We start from the raw sequence: 18160 nt of genomic DNA on the forward strand, positions 1-18160 counted from the left end.
TTGGCCTTGAATTCATGATCCTCCTGCCTCAGCCTTCAGAGTACTGGGGTTACTGGCATTCATCATGTCTGCCTAGTCTTTGTTTGATGCTATACTAATTTTTACTGCTTATTGAACTTTTTTTATATTTAAGAAACAAATTCAACTGTTAGGTAGACTGTCTAACATAAAACAGATATAACAGCTCAACGATGAGGGAACAAAGACAGAAAGAAGGGCATTTGATCTACCTTTAGTTAATTAGTCAATTAGGGTATGTGTTTTGAGACAGGGCCACACTATAAAGCTAATACAAGTTGTAAAGGTTACCCTTAAGTACTCAGGAGGAAAAGAGTTTATATCACTTCTTGGCACTTCTGAGATACTTCCATCAGTCACTTCATGGCCTCTGCTATTTTTCCTGCATAAGAGCTAAAGGCTAATCAGCCACAGTGACAGCCAGCCAGGCTAGTCTCCTGTCACGATGGTACAGGGCTTTCCTACTCCAGGGATATGGACTGTTAGATGATGTTTCATGTTTTTCTTTTTGCCATGTATATTTAGTTGAGTTTAATAAAAAAATATTTTTATGTTGGAATTAACAGTCCTTGAGAAAACTTTCATTATGTAACCAGTGGATAAGCTTAACTCACTTTTAGTTCATGTGATGCCATCCTGAACTGTCTAACTGTTGGCAGACTACCAGTGTTCCCCCTACCCGAAGGTATCTTGAATTCTACAAGATGGCAGGAAATATAGTGAGTTCTTGTTATTTTGTCTCTGGAATATTATCACCTCTTCCCTCAATGTGACAGCCCTGGGTTTATCCTGAGTATTAATTCCATTAAAGATGTATGTGCAGATGTGTTGATCTCGTCTACCTTCTCCAGGAAGGAACACAGATTACAAAGCAACAGGTCCAGGAGTGGGCAAAAGACGCTATCAAGTCTTACAGGAATCAGCAAACATTGTCTTTGGACTTTTGGCAGGATCTATAGAGAAGGGAACTCTTTCTTCTTGAGTTGCTAGGTTAGTAAAATGAATACCTAAAGTTGCCACCTTTACACCATCTAAAAACGCCTACCTACCCCCAAATTAAGCTACACAAAGGGAAACAGAATTCTCCAGACTTCCAAATATTAAATTCAACAAATTCCCTAAGCTAAGTTTCAAGTCTGTGTGTGTGTGTGTGTGTGAGGTATAAGTGTGTGGCACACATGTATGCAGGCAGATTCCATAACTACATAAGCCAGTGAGAAGTGTGCATGCTTGTGTGACACAGATGTGTGGCATATATGTATGCAGGTTATGGAGGCCAATGGAGGAGGCTGGGGGTCCTGCTCTAGCACTTTCCTTATTCCCTTGAGACAGGATCTCTTACTGAACCTGGAGCAAAGATGACAGCAAGCAAGCACTACCAACCCTCCTGTCTCCACTCTCTACAGGGCTAGAGTTACAAGTGTACACGTGGACACATCTAGCTCTTTACATGGGTGTCGAGGATTTGAACTCAGGTCTTCATGTTTGCACATCAATAGCTTTTACCCACCCACTAAGTCATCACCCCCCCACCCCCTTAAAAGCATGGTATCCTGTGTAGCCCAGGCTATCCTTGAATGTGCAGTGATTTTTCTGCCTCAGTCTTCAGGTGCTAAGATTATAGGTATGTACCACAATGCCTGGCTTGAGTTATTTTATATTTAAAAAAATACAACTGAAGGGTCCAGATCATTGGACAGGAGACTATGAATCTGCATCACGTACATAAAGAGGAAGCCAGGAATACAGAACGTAGGACAAAGGTTCTCAAGACTATCAAGAGAGAGTTTAGCTCCACAAATGACATTATTTCCTTCTTAATTCTATATATTTCCATTATACAAAGAAGCTAACTTTCTGTAATATATATATATATATATATATATATTTGTTGTTTTGTTTTTCTTTTCTTTCTGAGACAGGGTTTCTCTGTGTAACCTTGGCTGTCCTGGACTTACTTTGTAGACCATATTGGCCTTGAACTCACAGAGACTCAACTGCCTCTGCCTCCCTGAGTGCTGGGATTACAGGTGTATGCCATCCTGCACAGCTTTTCTGTTACATCTTATCCATGCTTATAATGGGATTTACAAACTTCTACACTACATTCCTATTCAGATTTCCTTTGCTAGACTCTAGGACCACTGAGTACAAGTTCTTATCTGATTATTTCTTCTTCTGTGTTTGACACTATCCTTCAAAACCGCAACATCTAAGCAAGTATTCACTGAATAGCTCAGCCTTCCAAGTGGTTACTCCTGAGCCCCTCGTAACCACAGCATTATTCAAAAATTGACTTCAAGGTACAGACTTATTATTTGTCTGGAGATGCAGCAGCAGGTCAAACCAGGTCAGACACTGGCTCTTCAGTACCTAAGTGTGTGTAGAACAGAGAATGAAAATAAGCCTGTTGTCACCTCAAATGGTGCCTTAGTTAGCTGTAACTGTCAACTTGACACAGGCTAGAGTCATCTGAGAGAGCCCTGACTGAGAGATCACTCAGATCAGACTTGCGGGTGGCTATTTCTTTGGGGGAACTGTCTTGACTGCTAACTGATGCAGAAGGCCTCAGCCCCATGAGTGGCCCCCTCTCCTGGGCAGGCAGTCCTGTGAGGTATAAGAAAGCTAGCTATGCATCAGCCAGCAAGCAGCACTCCTCCGCAGTTTCTCATTCTTGCCCTAACGTCCCTCAGTGATGAACTGTGATCTGGAACTGTACAAATAGTCCTTTCCCTCCTTTCAGCTGCTTTGGGCAGAGCGGTTCATAATAACAACAGAAAGAAGATGAGAACAAATGTTAAAAACAACAACAACAAAAAAGGGTTTGCCTACTCTATTAAACTGTTTTTTTTTTTTTTCTTTCTCATATTTATTTAAAGTTGGTACAGAGAATTTCTTTCTTTAGAAGCAAGGCTAAGTTGTGTATCAACTTACAGGAAAAAGAAGGGCTGATCACCTGATGAGAACCTCTGGAGATTCCAGTTTAGACTTAGTCATTGAGCTTACACATGAAAATAAAAGTACCTGGAAAGAAAAGAAATGGAACCTTGACATTTGGTTTGTTTTAATGCTTACTTTACCTATTCTAAATTTCTCAGTCTGAGTACAGTGGTACATACCTGTAATCCTTGCATTTGGGAAGTGGAAGCAGGAGGATCTTGGTGTCAAGGCCAGCCTGGGCTACACAGAGAGACCCTGACCCAGAAATAAATAAGTAAGGGGTTGAAGAGAGAGCTCATTTAGGAGAGTTCACCACTCTATCAGCGGACCAGAGCCTGGATCCTAGTCTCCATTTCAGAGCAGCTCACAAATGCCTGCAACTCCAAGGGATCTGACAACTCCTCCTGCTCTCTGTGGGCATCCACACACGCCTACAGATGCACACCAATAAACAAAACCTTTCCAAGGAAAGGAAGGAAGGAAGGAGGGAGGGTGGGAGGAAGAAAAGGAAGGAGGAAATGAGGGAAGAAAGGAAGAAAGGAAAGAAGGAAGAAAGGAAGGAAGTAAGGAAGGAAGAAAGAAAGAAAGAAGAAAGAAGAGAAACAGACCAGTGATTAAGAGCGATTTCTGCTCTCCTACAGGACCAGAGTTTAGTTCCCAGCATCCATATTGGGAGTCCACAACTTTCTGTAACTCCAGCTCTTGGGGATCCAATGCCTTCTGCTTCTGCAGGCATCTTCACACATGTGGCATACACACACACAGAAATAAGTAAAGGAAAAGTATTCTTTTAAAAAAGAAACAACAATAATAAAACAAACCAATCTCTTGTTTTCAGTTGCCAGACAGAAACACACCCACTCTCTCATTAGCCTCCAGGATGGTACAACTACCAGCCTTCCAAAGCCTTTGGATTTGATCCATTTTTAGTAAGTAATTTCGCCCTGTATACCTACTGCAAAAATCCCCATCTCTAAGAAAATATTTTGAGATCATGTCCAATCCAGTTTTAAAGCAGAACTATCTGTAACACTGAAAAACTGTACTGTAGAAACCACGCTCTGTGTGTAAGCTGAGGTGGGGTGGGATGCAGTTCAGTCTAGAGCACGTAGTACACACAGGGCTTGGGTTCCTACCCTGCCCCCAGCCCAAATTAAACTGCATTAAATCATACTCCATAAAGTCTCTATTTTGGAATTAAAAATGTTCCTGAGGTAACATGTCTACCTAGAAAGACCTTTAGTGCCACATGCAGTATTTCAACAAAAATTCTTGTAACACATTTATCTGCAAGCTAGAAGGACCTCATCAAGTGAAACACATATGAGACCGAAAAAAACCCAAACAAACCACCAAACAAACAAAACCGTCTCCAACAAACCCGAACATTACGTTTTGGGTCCCATTTTATCTCATGTAGTCTTCTTTCTGGAATCAAAAAAGTCAATGACAGCGAGAGTAAACCCATTCTTACTCTAGGAGACAAAAACGGACCCTAAATACAAAACTTCTGAGTTGTGGTCGGTCACTCAATTTGAGAAATGTCTTCTCGATCCAAGAAAAACTCGAGCAAAACCCAGAAGAGTTACTGCGGGGAAACCATCACTCGCCTTAAATGTCAACATCTTGCTACATGCACTCAACTGCTTTGATTACTATAACTCGAGCTTCATTTCGTTTCCTTGGCATCTGGCTCTATGTCGTTCACGCTTCATATTTTATCCTTTGGGATTCGGTAAGAGATTCGTGGACAGGAGGGAGACCCACCCACCCTGCGCAGGTCCTAGGTAAATGAAGCCAAAAGACAGTCACTGCCCACACTCGGCCTTTCCTAGCGGGGGTTTGGCAAAGAAGGAAACGTGCAGAGGTACCCGACGCTGGAGCACTGTAAGGGTTTCCAGATCAGACAGGGTTGAAGTTCAAGAGGGACCCAGGTCAGGGAAGCATTGGAGAACAGCGAACAGCAAGTATGCAAAGACCTGGACTGGCAATTGTGCAGGAGAAAACTCCGGTCGCAGTCTCAACACTCTCCCCCTCCAGACAGGAGACACCGTCTCTCTTACCAGAACCTGAAAGGGCAGCAACGACGACACCTCACAGCCACAGCGACCAAAAGCTTCCCACTTCCGACTCAGCAAGGCACCCGGAGATGACGTCATCGGCGAGCGCCGCGCGTGCGGGTCTCTACCCCGCGCCGGAAGTAGGGCGTTGTCGGTCCGCGACCACTAATGGCAGTCAAAACACCGATAAGGGGCATGCTGGCGGCTAGCAGGGGGCGGGCCGGAAGTGGCTTTGGGATTGGGTTAGACGGTGGGGCGGGGCGGGGCGGGGCGGGGCGGGGCTGGCGATGTCTAAGGGGTTCGTAGTTTAGTGGAAAGCGAAGCTGGACCTTGGAAATCCACCTCTCGAGGGTCGAGACGACATTGTGGTCTCAGGCTCTGCACACAGACTGTGGCTTTCTGCTTTTACACGCCCCCACTTGGCCTGTGCATTTTGGAGCCGTTCCGCTCTTCGTAGCTTGGAAGCAAGTAGTAACAATACCGACAAGGGCGATGTCCAAGAAGTTTTGAGCGGGTATTAGGTGCCAGGCAGTGTGCTGTTTTGGGTTAGACTTAGTTTTACGCCTACAGTGGCAACAGTATACATTTTACAAATCTGGTTGATGCTTAGTTTTAATAAGGAAAATGAAAATTAAAACTGTACCGAATGGGGCGATGTGGGACATGCTGTGATTCCAGCACTTGGGGCACGAAGGGAGGAGGATTGTGCGTTCAAGGTCATCCTCTGCTATCCAGTGAGTTTGAGGCTAGCCTAGGCTACTTCAAGCCAGCCAACCAACCAACCCAAACCCCCGCCCTATTGTGAGATACCCTCTTAAAAAATAATGTTGGCACAGGTCAAAACCTCAGCAAAATTGGTAACACACATGTATGAGAACGACAGGCACTTGTTAGCTGTAATTGGTAGTGTACAATGATATAACCGCTATGAAGTGAGTTTTGCTTTAATAAAATTACAGGCGCAGATATTTTCCAACTATACCTTTTATTTCCATTTGTTATTAATACTTTACACATGTTCAAAATGACATTTATTGTTAAAGCTAAAACAACAACAACAAAAAAACAAGACATAGGAGAAACTCTTGTGACTGTATTTGGTAAAGATTTCTCAGACATGGACCCCAAAAACACAACAAAACCTATAAAATGAAATTTATCAAAATTAAGAAGACTTTTGAATTTCAAAAGTCACTATTAAGAAAGTGAAGTTGGCACAAAGATTAATATTGTGTGTCATGTAAAAAGCAATTGTGTTGGGCTGAAGAGATGGTTCAACGGTTAAGAGCACGGCTTGCTTTTCCAACGGACCCAGGGTTCATGCCCTCGTCAGCTCACAACACCAACGCCAGTATCAGGGATACATTGCCCTCTTCTGGCCGATATTAGCACCGCATGCACGTGGTGCAAAGGCAGACCTACAGCCCAAATACCCACACACAAAAAATAAAAATAATACAAAATAAATCTTAACATGGCTATATTGAAATAGTGACAAATATTGGTGAAGCGTATTTATATTAATAAATATTCATAAAAATATTCATAAAAACAACAGCCTTCACATCTTGTTGGTAGGTGCTGTTTAAATGAGTTAGGCTAAACATGAATTTGTCATATGATATGGCGATTCTTCATTCCTAGGTATTTACCCCAAAGAAATGAAATTATTATAGTTGCATAAAGAACCTTGCAACCCAGGCGGTGGTGGTGCACACTTTAATCTCAGCACTTGGGAGGCAGAGGCAGGTGGATCTCTGCGAGTTTGAGGCCAGCCATGTTTACAGAGAATTCTTGGACAGCCAAAGCTACACAGAGAAACTAAATCTTGAAAAACCACCACCACCACCACCACCAACAACAAAAATGAAAACCAAAACAATATTGTAAAAGAATGCTCATTTCAGCAATGCTTATAATAGCCAATAAATGAAACCATCCAGATGTCCTTTGACTGGGAAATGGATGAGCAAGAAGTGGATTATCCATGAAGTGGCTTTTTAGCAACAGCAAGAAACAAAATACACAGATACCAGGAGCTCAAGGCCTAGCTACACCCTGCTTTAAAAAGTGAAAAAAAAAAAAAAAAAAAAAAAAAAAACAAAAAAACAACAACAAAGATTTGTAAAGATATTCCCACAACATAGATGAGCCCTGGGAACTTGCTAAAAGATACAGCTACCTCAAGTTACACAATTTCATATGGAATGTTCAGAAAAATAAGACCCGAAGAGACAGAGATGCGTGGCTAGTTGGGGCTGAGTGTCAGAACAGGGAGCAACTGTAAATAGGGGTATTAAGCAGTGGTAGGGATGTTTTCAACTTGGATTGTGGTGTGTGTGGGTGAACTTACTAAAAACTGCTGAGAGCAGGCAAAATCACTTAAAATTGGCAAATATTACCATACATTAATTGTACATGAACGTAAATTTTATGGGTTGTTCTTAAATTTTTATTTGGTGGGTTTAGGTGTTTGCCAGCATGTATGTATGTATGTGCATCGCATGTATGTCCTATGAAGTCAGAAAAGGAGTGAGGTCCCTGGAACTGGACCTACACACTGTTGTAACCCACCATGAGGCCACTCTTAGCTGCTTGCTGAGCCATTTCTCAAGCTCAATGCATTTTTTAAATGATGTACAATGTTAATCTTTGCAGTCTTGTTTTAAGGTAGAAAGCTAAGGGCCGAGGTAAAGATTCCCCAACACATGACTGGCTAGGTAAATTTATAGTGCGGCCGCATACAAAAGAAGTTCTTTTTTTTCTTAAATGTTTTTAAATGATTTGTTTATTCTTATTTTGTGTGCATTGGCATTTTTTCCTGCAATTGTATCTGTGTGAGGGCGTCAGCTACCCTGAAAATGCAGTTACAGACAGCTGTGAGCTGCCATGTAGGTGGTGGGAATTGAACTGGGGTCCTCTGGAAGAGCAGCCAGTGCTCTTAGCCTCTGAATCATTTCTCCAGCCCACTAAAATAAGTTCTCTTTAGATGACCCATTGTTTCAGCTATTTCAGATCATTTTGTTCCAGGTAGCAAGTGAAGTCATGGTTGGCAAATAGGCAGTACACAGTGATTTAAGTAAACCACTAAATTGATCAATAACAATTGGTCTTTGATACCATATTCTACTTCACCCCTTCCTCTTCACCTTCCTAACTCCTCTGAATCTATCTTGAAGAAATGGGATGGCACTAGCTCTCATTTGTACCTTTAGCCTTAATACTTTTTAATAACTTTACTGCATTTTGTACTATACCTGACTGATTGGCATAAAACAGCCCTTCTCATTTAAAACCATGTATATACCTTTAAAAATGTTTAGTGAAAACCAGGTCCAATCCTCTAGGGTTTTGGAGCACCGTTGCTGTCCATGAACCTACTTCCTTCCCGAGTGACTATGTTTCCCTGAACAATAGTTAAGTTTTTCTTGGTCTGAGTAGAGAACTGGCTATGCCAAACTTGTTGGATCACTGTTGCAGTGGCACCAGCAGTCATAGACCCTGTCAAGGCCGGTTGTGGCAGGCCTAGTGAAAGTCCAGGAGTTCTCTTACTTCTTGAATCTAAGGGATGTAAGTATTGTTGGACCTTGCTTCCCGGGAGCTCATCTAAGTCAGGGGCCAAGAGTACCAGTCTGCAACTGTCTCCTGGTAACAAGTGTAATACCCCTGGGGCAGGACTACGGTTCTTTTAACTAATCTGGTGCATCCCGTTTCAGTTCCCATATGTTGATTCTCCTTCTGCCTGGGGGCTGCCTCTCAGCAGCCTACAAAGGCAAGAGAGGCAAGAGACAAGAAACACGCCTGGAATGGCCATCAAGAACTGCACAGGGATCACACCACACAGTCAGGGAACAGTTGATGGCCAGTTTAACTTTAATTCCAGAGAACAAAGAATATATACCCTTAGGAGAATGGGTGGGTGGGTGGCTTCAAGGATGCTTGGTTTGCATTATACTGCATGATCCTAAGAGTAGCATGTCAGTGCTTGATTAACATATAGGGTCAGGGAGGGGAGAGCTGTTGAGGAGCTGTGTCAGAGGCCATGTTTCAAGCGAGGTTAGGGGAGTCTGTGTCTAAAGACATTCTCTAGATGAAGTTAGGCAGAGAGCAGGGGACCCTGCTGAGGGGACAGAGTTCTGTCTTTATCTCCGAGCTTGTAATGGCTATCTGGTCCAGGCAAAAACTTCAACCTCAACCAGCGGGGTACCTCCATGGCTTATGACCTGATCCGGTGGGCCTGTTAAACACATTGTGTGTGTGTGTGTGTGTGTGTGTGTGTGTGTGTGTGTGTTGTTAATCAGGCTTTGGTTAGTGAGTCCCACTTCAGTATAAGTAACCTCATTTGTTTGTAGATCTACCCAGCAGTCCTGACAGGTAAATTAAACTTACGGCTGGCATTTACTAAAGCCAGCATTTTAAGACATGCCTTTTCCAGATGTAAGTCTTTTCTGTGGTCAGGTTCCACATTGTTCTTCCCTGGTTCCCCTAACCAAAGGCCTGTTAAAACCATAACTCCTTGTCCCTCTATGGGAGCCTCCTCCCCCAATTCACAATTGTTCTTTTGTCCTCTGTCACTCACTGGTTGGGGCTGTCTCCACAAGGAATCACAGTCTAATTTTATTGGTGTGGGTAGTTCCATCACAGCGTGACGAGTGTGGAGGGATGATTCATGGCTGGTCCTTTCCCCAATAGAAGGATACCTTAAGGTGACAAGGTTGCTGTCCAGACTAATTTACGTCACAAGGCCAGAGAGGATGAGTAAGGACTGGCTTGAGTGCATGTCCATGGGACTGGAAAGGATCCATATAAACAGAGTAGGAGTTAAGCTGTTGTCTCCATTTTGAAACTGTTTGAGGTGATCAACCGCAGAGGGTCTGGAATGGCTCTCATAGTGCATTCTGGCTTGGGTCCACAGCAGCCTTGGCGTGGCTGTGGTGTATCCATGGCTGATGTGAAGAGCTGAGGCTGTGGGCAGTTTTTGTTCAGTGTCAAACCTCTCAAGAGACAGTGGAGGCAGGTGTGTCCATAGTTCTTTAAGTCCTCTGGGAGCAGTGGAGGTAGGTGGCCAAACATGATATCAAAAGGAGAGTACCCACATTTACAGGGCTAATAATGCACCGTCAACAATACAAGTGGCAGAATTTCCGGCCCGGGAGGTCTGTTTCTTGGCATTGTGTGGCCTGTGCTGTTTAAAAAGTTCTATTCATTTTCTCAATGAAGTCTGATAATTGGGAGGTGGTATTGTGTGTGCAAGTTCCAAAGTTAATTCTCTGTGAAAACAGGAGGAGCTTGTGCTCAGCCTGAAGATGGGCACACCGTAATCACCAAGAATCTGTACCCTCTGCCAGGTTGAATTGTCAATAAAGTCCACTTTTAGACATTTCAATGGACAAAATTTCTGTTTCTGTGGCAGCGTGGGTGCCTTGGATCCCTGCTTGAGATTGTTTCAAGCAAACTGCAGACAGGCTTTGCTAGCTTGTGGTTCAACGCTGGCAACCTTGGGACCATCAAATGTCTTTGCAGTCATTCTTGGAGGGCAGTTTTTCCAGGTATGTTTGCTTCATGAGCTTGCGGGACTAGGCTGTCATCTCTGGAATTAATATGTCTCTATCTGCAGTAGTAAGCTGCCAGCCCTGCTGATTTTCAGTAGCTTCTTAACTTTAAAAAACTTTCCTAGTTTTTTCCCCCTTTTAGTGTATATGAGGGGGGCTCTGAGAGCACTGGGAGGGTAAACATACTGGGGTAAAGGGAGGGGAGTGTGCCTGGGGGCTATGCCTGCATGGAGGAGGGCAGCCTATTTGGCACCTGGTTTGTCAGTTGGTTTTCCAAACTTGCTCGACCTCAGCTCTTTGTATGAATCTGGCAGTGTACCATGGCCACAGTCTGCAGCCTAGACAGCTTCTAGGAGCTGGAGGATTTGGCCTCTGTTTTAAACTTTTTTGCTCCATGAGGTTAGCAGTTCTCTTTCTATATATATTGCTATTTTGAGTTCTTGATGTAAGGGGCTATTTCCCTTGTTGTAGGCTTCAGCTCCTGTCATACAAGTTTCTATAACTGAATTGGAAGCAGCTGGTCCTCAAGGTCCTGCTGCTAGGAGAAAAATCTCTTTTATAATTCCTCTGCAATCATGGAGGGGCTCTACCTCTCCTTCTTCAGGTGGCTGGATTGCATAGACCTGACGGTCTTGGATGAGGGGAGAGATTGGGATTTCCCTTAGTTGACAGGTTGGAATGGGTTCATCCCTGGAACACAGCAGCCAGTCCAGAGGCTGGCAGAGCTACAGACAGAGGAGGTTGGTGAGCATTGCCTCAGGAGGTCAGCATGGAGGTCTTGCCATGGCCTCAGAGCTGGTAGGGAGGTAGCATTGTGGACAAAATTTCATCTTCCTGGGAAGCTAATGTGAGTTCTTTACTGGTTCTTCAAGCTTAGCAGTTTTTGCAAGACTGTGTGGGGTCTCACATATGGACTATGCAAAACCCATGATGAAACGAGTTCCCTAACTAGGAGCTGTGTTTATATGTGCCTAGACCTGTGCCAGCCATCTTGCGAAGACTTAAGGTCTTATCTTAGGGCCACATGTATATCCCTGTCACCTCCTATTACAGGAGGTGAATGCCTTTTCAGGTGAAACCACAGGTGGGGGCTCATTCAGATCCCGTATCCACAAGCACTCACCATTCATTCAGAAATTATACATTCTCATTTTAGATTCTTCTTCTTCTCTTTCTTCTTTTTTTGAGACAGGGTTTCTCTGTGTAGCCTTGGCTGTCCTGGACTCACTGTGTAGACCAGGCTGGCCTTGAACTCACAGTGATTCTCCTGTCTCTGCCTCTGGAGTGCTGGGGTTATAGGCCACCCCCCCCCCAGTTCATTTTCGATTCCTAGTCTGTCTAGTTCCCCAGAGACCAATCTAACTTTTCCTTGAAGACCAGTGCCACCTGGGTATCCCACCAAGGCTATGGATGCAATATCCTGAGGCGTGGTCAATCCCACGCTGCCTTTCCTGACTATCCTGCCCCCTCCCAGATCTTTACCTAGTCTGGATGTCTAGCCTAGCCTCGTCTTAATCCACTTGGAGAGTCTGGTCCTGGGTCTCACAGTCCCCTTGGCCACTTGGACCCTAGAATTCCCCCGGGGGTGCTCGCTTTCTAGTTCCAGGACCTTTGGTGGGCTGAGAGACCTGGGAGCTGTAGCCTTTCTGGACCGACTGGGGTCGAGGTGAAGGGGATCTTTGGGGAGCCTCCAGAAATGTGGGGATGTTTCTAGAATAAGCACTCCAACACCAATGAGAGCGGAAGAGAGGAGCTGTCACTGGTGGACCCAAGCCAGGATAGCTCATGGTGGGCTTCAATGCCAGAGCTAGTTTGTTTTCTCATCTTATATTCTAACACCACAAGGCAGGGCTGGCAAGCATTTTACAGACGGGGCGGGGCAGTCAGCAGGTTGTTAATGGCAAAGGACTCATTGTTTTTGGCTATTTCTCCAGGTCACTCTGTTCCAGGTAGCAAGTGAAGTCATACTTGGCAAATAGGCAGTACAAGCAGTGCTTTACATGAATCGATCAGTAAGTCAATAGCCAGTAATTGGTCTTTTCTACCTATTCTACTTTGTAATCTTCAGGTTGGATTAGGAGAAAGTGCAAGATATATAGTGTTGTGTCATTGGTGTGAAACATAGGGAAAGGGAGAATAAAGTGTACTTGAGAACTTGTTCTTATATGCTTGGAATACACCCAAGAACAAATGTAAGAAACTCACTTGCCTGCATGGAAGGCTACTCTGTGCCGGGGATCCTGGTGGAATGAGACCTTTCACTATGTATGTGGTCCACCGAATCATCATCATCATCATCATCGTCATCATCATCACTCTTACTTTTCTGTTACTACTGCTACTACTGCTATTACTCTTAAGTGTGTCATATGTTCGCATGCTGTGTGCATACTTCACGTGTGTGTGGAGGTCAGAGAATAGAATGATGGAGTGAATTCTCTTTGACTTTTCAGGGGATTGAACTCAGGTGGTCAGGCTTGTGTGGCAAGCACTTTTTCCCATGAGCCACCTCGCTGACACATTGGTCCACTGAATTTCGAACTGTATAAGAACCAATGAAAGTTAAAAGAAAACAAACAAACAAACAAACAAACAAACATCTATTTGGACAGAAAGATGGGTTATACTTTGTCTTTTAATTTTGTCTTTTACAATTTTCCCCATTAGGTGGTGCTCTGAAAACACACTGTGCTTATTTTGCCCTCACTATTTTGGGGCGGGGGTGGGGGTGGGGGTGGGGGTGGGAATCTAGGGTTGGGGCACTGAGACGCTAACCCAGAGCCTCAGACAAGCTTGACAAGTTCTCCACTTCCCTACTTCTTACACCGGCAGCCCCCCCAAGCTTGGACTTTTATTCTATTTTGGAAAATGACCTTTTTTTTTTTTTTTTTTTTTTTCTGAAAGTTCTTCCTCTCTGCTTGCCACCTCTGCAGACGTTAAGTCTAACGGTAGGGTTGAAAATCTCGCTACTGGGCTCTCTGCAAAATGAATCGCTTTGACTCTGGGTACTGGATAGAATTGAGAACACCTGGAATGAGAAAGAAACTGTGCAACTGGTCAGAAAATCAACTGATGCTTTCAAATCTGTCTTCCTGACTGAAACTTGTGATGGGCTGAGCCAGAGCTTCTGATTGATTGCTAGGCTGACTGGACATTAGTAAAGGTTTTTCGATTTTTTTTCTCTCACTCCCTCCCCTCTCCCAACTTTTAAAAGCTATTTATTACTTTTTTTTTTTAACATGTAACTCCCTACTACACCAAACTAACCAGGAACTCACAGAGAAACACCTCTGCTTTCAGAGGGCTGGGATTAAAGGTGTGTTCCACAATGCCCAGTTTGGTCTTTAGTTTTTAATGGCCATTTTCCCTTAGAGGGGTCACTAGGTAGTGTTTAATGCATTTTTGCTCAGCACACTGAGGTGTGAAGTGTACCAGTGCCATCAGGTAGATAAGAGGCCAAGGATGTTCCTGTAATGGGCAGGACAGTCCTTCATCACAAAGACAAAACGGTGGGCATTGAGGTTAAGAATAATGCTCATCATCTCTGGCTGAGGCCCTGCTCTTGGAAGATGTACTGATGCACACAGCACACAGGTATTCTTAGGTCAAGACAGTCAGTCCTGGTACCAGAGAGGGGTTCCACAGTTAGCCCCCACCCACTTCCCATTCTTATTGGGGGAAAAAAGATTTGGCAGCAGCTAGGAAGCGTGCAGATCGGGCAGAGGCGCTGCCCCAGGATCAGTGGTGAAGAGCCCGCCTACTTTGAGTCCTGTCGAGTTCACTTCTTCCTCAGTTGGTTTCCTTGGAGATGGCTGTACTGGTCATCTTCCCGATCCTTGAGGGGCTGAAGAGGACAGCATCATCATCAATTTTCTATCCTCCATTAATTAATGTAAAGCTTAGTCACTGAATATCTTTATGAACAGAACTTTGGAGTGGGTGATCGGAGCTAGAATGAGAAGAGGGAGGGTCCGTGTGGACTTTCTTTGTGTGTCTCTTGAGCTCAGTCAGTGTGTTCTTCAGCTTTTTCTCACTAGATGCTCACCTTGGTCTCTCTTAGTCTTTCTCTTTATTTTCCCCATGCTATCCCACACAGCAATGCTATCCCATTCCATCATATGGCATGCCATAAATAGCTCTTTATTCCTAGAGCAGCTTCCAAATAACTTGCCCCCAATTCCAAAAGTCAACCCTTACCAACTGCAGCACTGTTTTTTTTTTTTTCTCATCCCTGGTTCTTTACCTGGTAGAGCTGGTCATTTTGCAACAGAGTCTGCTTGTCTGAAGCTGCACAAAAAATAGATAAAATATGTATTCAAAGGCAGAATGGTAATAAATTGAATTATTCACACAATGGAATTCTAAGCAGTATAAGGATCAGCTGGACACAAGAATGTGGACCACTTTCAAGAGCAAAAGAAGCTTCACACGAGAATACATACTGCACAAGTCCGTTTCCACAAAACCGGAACCAAGCAAAACATCCCTGTGGTCAGAAGTCAGGGTAGTGCTCATGTTGGGGACAGGTAGTGGCCTGAAGTGACCATCATGGGGCTTCTGCAGTGTTGGTAACGCTCTGGCTCTTCAGTTGGGTGCCAGATGCATGAATACGTTTGTTTTGTTAGTTTTTTTAGCTGTATTTCTTATGATTCTACTTTTTAAAACATTTATACTTCAATTAAAAGGCTTCTTCTAGAGGGGCTAGGGGGATGTAGATCAGTTGGTTGAGTGCTTAGCATGTGTGAGGTCATGAGTTCGATCCCTAACAGTGTGTGTACCAGGTATTGATCCTAACACTTGGGATGTAGAAAAACTGGAAGCTCATCTGGAAGGTCATCTTCAGTTACATAAGATCATCTTTAATTTTTTAAAAAAATATTTATTTTATGTAAATGAGTGCTTTGTTCTCATGCACACCAGAAGAAGGAATCAGAGTCCATTATAGATGGTTGTAAGATGCCATGTGGTTGCTGGGAATTGAACTCAGGTCCTCTGGAAGAATAGCCAGTGCTCATAACTGATGAGCCATCTCTCCATCCCTCCTTTTTTTTTTTTTTTTTTTAAAGAATGTTTTGTTTTCTTCTTCCTTTCTATGGGACAGGATCTCACAATATAGTTCTGTCTAACCTGTAGATCAGGTTAGCCTTAAACGTAAGGTGATCCTCCTGTCTGAGCTTCCTGAGTACTAGCATTGCAGATATGAGCCACTATATTTGGCTTCAATAAAGAGTTTTGTTTTTTGAGGCAGGGTCTTACTATGTTACCCTTATCAGGCCTGGAACTCAATATATAGACTAGCCTGGCCTGAAACCCACAGAGATCCTCATGCCTCTGCCTCTGGAGTGTTAGGATTAAAGGCATGTGCCATTATGCCTGTCTTCAGGCATAATGAGAGAGAGAGAGAGAGAGAGAGAGAGAGAGAGAGCATAGTAACTCATGCTTGTAATCTCAGTCCTTAGGAGGAATACCAGGGATTTGAGCCAGCCTGAGGTACATAATGAGTTCCAGCCAGGGCTATCTTACAAGACGCTGTCTCAACAAAACAATAACAACAACAACAACAGGAAAAAAGAAAAGAAAAAGCCAAATCTTAGGCCAGGCAAATTATGCTGGGGTAATAAGAAATGTCTTTTTTTTTCTGTCCCACAAAGGCACAGAGTCATGTTAGTTACACCCATTAGCACCAACTCAGGCCCTCCCTGGGCCTACTTTGATAAGAAGGAAGCCAAGGGTCTTAGTTGGTCCTGTCTCTCAGCTAAAAGCATTCCTTTACTTCTTTTATCCTTTAGTACATAGAAACGACCTCAGGGCTTCACACATGCATGTGAGTGTGTTACACTGAGCTACATCCATCCCTACCTTATTTGTTTGTTTGTCTATGAGTCAGGGTTTCATGTAGCCTAGACTGACTTTGAATTCACTATACAGCCTTGTATGACCTTGAGTTTCAGATCCTCCAGTCTCTACCTCCCAAATAGTGGGATTACAGGTTTGGGGCACCGTGCACAGTTTTAGTCAGTGCTAGTGACTGGATCCAGAGTTTGGAGCAAGCTGAGCAGGTGCTCTGCTAACCCAGCCACATCTCCAGCATCTCCCTCTTCTTTTTGAGACAGGCTGGCCTCAAAGTCTGTATGTAGCTGAAGATGACCTTGAACTTCTGATTCTGTAGCCCCCCCCCATCTCTTGAGTGTTGGGATCATAGACATATGCTATCACATCTGGTTTATGGGGTTCTGGGATTGAGCTTTAGGCATTGTGCAAAGTAGGTAAGCCCTCTTCTAACTGAGGTATATCTCCAGACTGCAGCCCTTTAGAAATTTTATTTTAAGACAGAGTATTTCTCTGTTGCCTTGGCAGGCCTTGAACTCAGGGCCCTCCTGCCTCAGTCTCCTAAGTACCAGGATTGCAAGCATGTGCCACCACATCTAGCTTCTTTTACCTCTTGACTGACGAACTCCATCCTGCCCAGCAATGAAGTATATACCAACAGCAAGGAAGAAAATGCTGATGATTTCAGCGAAGAAGAAGCCGAATATGGTGCCTATATTTAGCTCAATGCAGTTCTCACACACTGTGGGGAACAAGGCACAGGCAGGGACAGACTTAGGATGTAAGGCATTGTAGCATTTTTTTCCCCTTTCTGCCTACCAGCACTAATGCTTCTGCCCTGGACAGGCTCCCCTCTCTTTGTGCCTTATGGCCAGGGAGGATTCTTACCCCGAGAACTGTTGCTTCACAGTGTTCCTCCTTGAGAAGTCCCAGAGATGCCTAAACAGTCCTATAGTCAGGAACTATAGGTGAACGATAGGAACTGAAGGTGAAGCAGAAGGAAGACCTGGTGTCCACTCTCAAAAGCCCTGCCCTCCGCTATGCTGCATATAAACCCCAAGTCCCCTCCCCCTAACTGATTTATTTGCTGAACTTGTGTAATCCATGAGGTCCACCCCAAGGTTAAACAGGTTTTACAGGGCTCTGCTTTCTCAAGAAGCTGTGGGGAGTGTTGATTTAAAGAGTAGTAACCCCAGATGAAGAGAACTAGCTCCTGCCTCCATAAATCACTGCTTAGCATGTATTCCCACCCCATCCTGGATGGTAAGCCCATCAGAACAGTAAGTGCTGCTAAATTCCCAATGACATAAGAAGGTCACCTACTTCTGTAATACACTTGGAGTGGCTTTGACTTGTCCTTCGCTCCTCGACACTGAAACACGCCTCGAGGGTCTCTGGCACTGTTTCCTAGACTCCACGTGTTTTTAGTTGAATTTGGAGGACTTATTCTGTTGCCATCTTTAAACCACAAGATAGTCTTGTCCTTCAAGTCACAAATCAGAAGTACAGAACCATCTCCTCGATTGTCATCCACTTTTACCAAATGGTTTTCTGAAAAGGGACAAGTCGTGGTTCTGTTAAGGGTCTTTGTAATTGTACCAGGACAAGACCATGAGAACAGCGTTTCTCCAGTTTGTGTGTGTGTGTGTGTGTGTGTGTGTGTGTTTATGTATATTTTTATTCTCCACCTCCAGTTTTTTTTGTTTTCTTTCTTTCTTTCTTTCTTTCTTTCTTTCTTTCTTTCTTTCTTTCTTTCTTTCT

At 43.9% G+C, this 18160-nt stretch overlaps 2 protein-coding genes across 3 annotated transcripts in view; both read right to left on the minus strand.

Annotated features, from left to right (window-relative positions):
* Positions 1-5098, minus strand: part of Ube4a (ubiquitination factor E4A) — a 42274-nt gene extending 37176 nt beyond the window's left edge. The window contains exons 1-2 of one of the 2 annotated variants that reach the window (XM_055621783.1): positions 5022-5098; positions 2953-3042 (exon numbers count right to left, since the gene is read on the minus strand). The gene's annotated coding sequence lies outside the window, so the exon portion shown is untranslated. The remainder of the gene's footprint in view (positions 1-2952; positions 3043-5021) is intronic. The other variant, XM_055621784.1, reaches the window with a different exon arrangement.
* Positions 5099-13367: 8269 nt separating this feature from the next.
* Positions 13368-18160, minus strand: part of LOC129687684 (T-cell surface glycoprotein CD3 gamma chain) — a 9555-nt gene continuing 4762 nt past the window's right edge. The window contains exons 3-7 of the mRNA XM_055622214.1: positions 17723-17950; positions 17010-17141; positions 14814-14857; positions 14332-14414; positions 13368-13598 (exon numbers count right to left, since the gene is read on the minus strand). Of these exons, the coding sequence (XP_055478189.1) occupies positions 14349-14414; positions 14814-14857; positions 17010-17141; positions 17723-17950 (470 nt within the window). The 3' untranslated portion in view covers positions 13368-13598; positions 14332-14348. The remainder of the gene's footprint in view (positions 13599-14331; positions 14415-14813; positions 14858-17009; positions 17142-17722; positions 17951-18160) is intronic.

The sequence above is a fragment of the Psammomys obesus genome, unplaced genomic scaffold (genome assembly GCF_907164565.1).
Source record: "Psammomys obesus unplaced genomic scaffold, mPsaObe1.curated_primary_1811, whole genome shotgun sequence".
NCBI classification, from domain to species: Eukaryota; Metazoa; Chordata; class Mammalia; order Rodentia; family Muridae; genus Psammomys; species Psammomys obesus.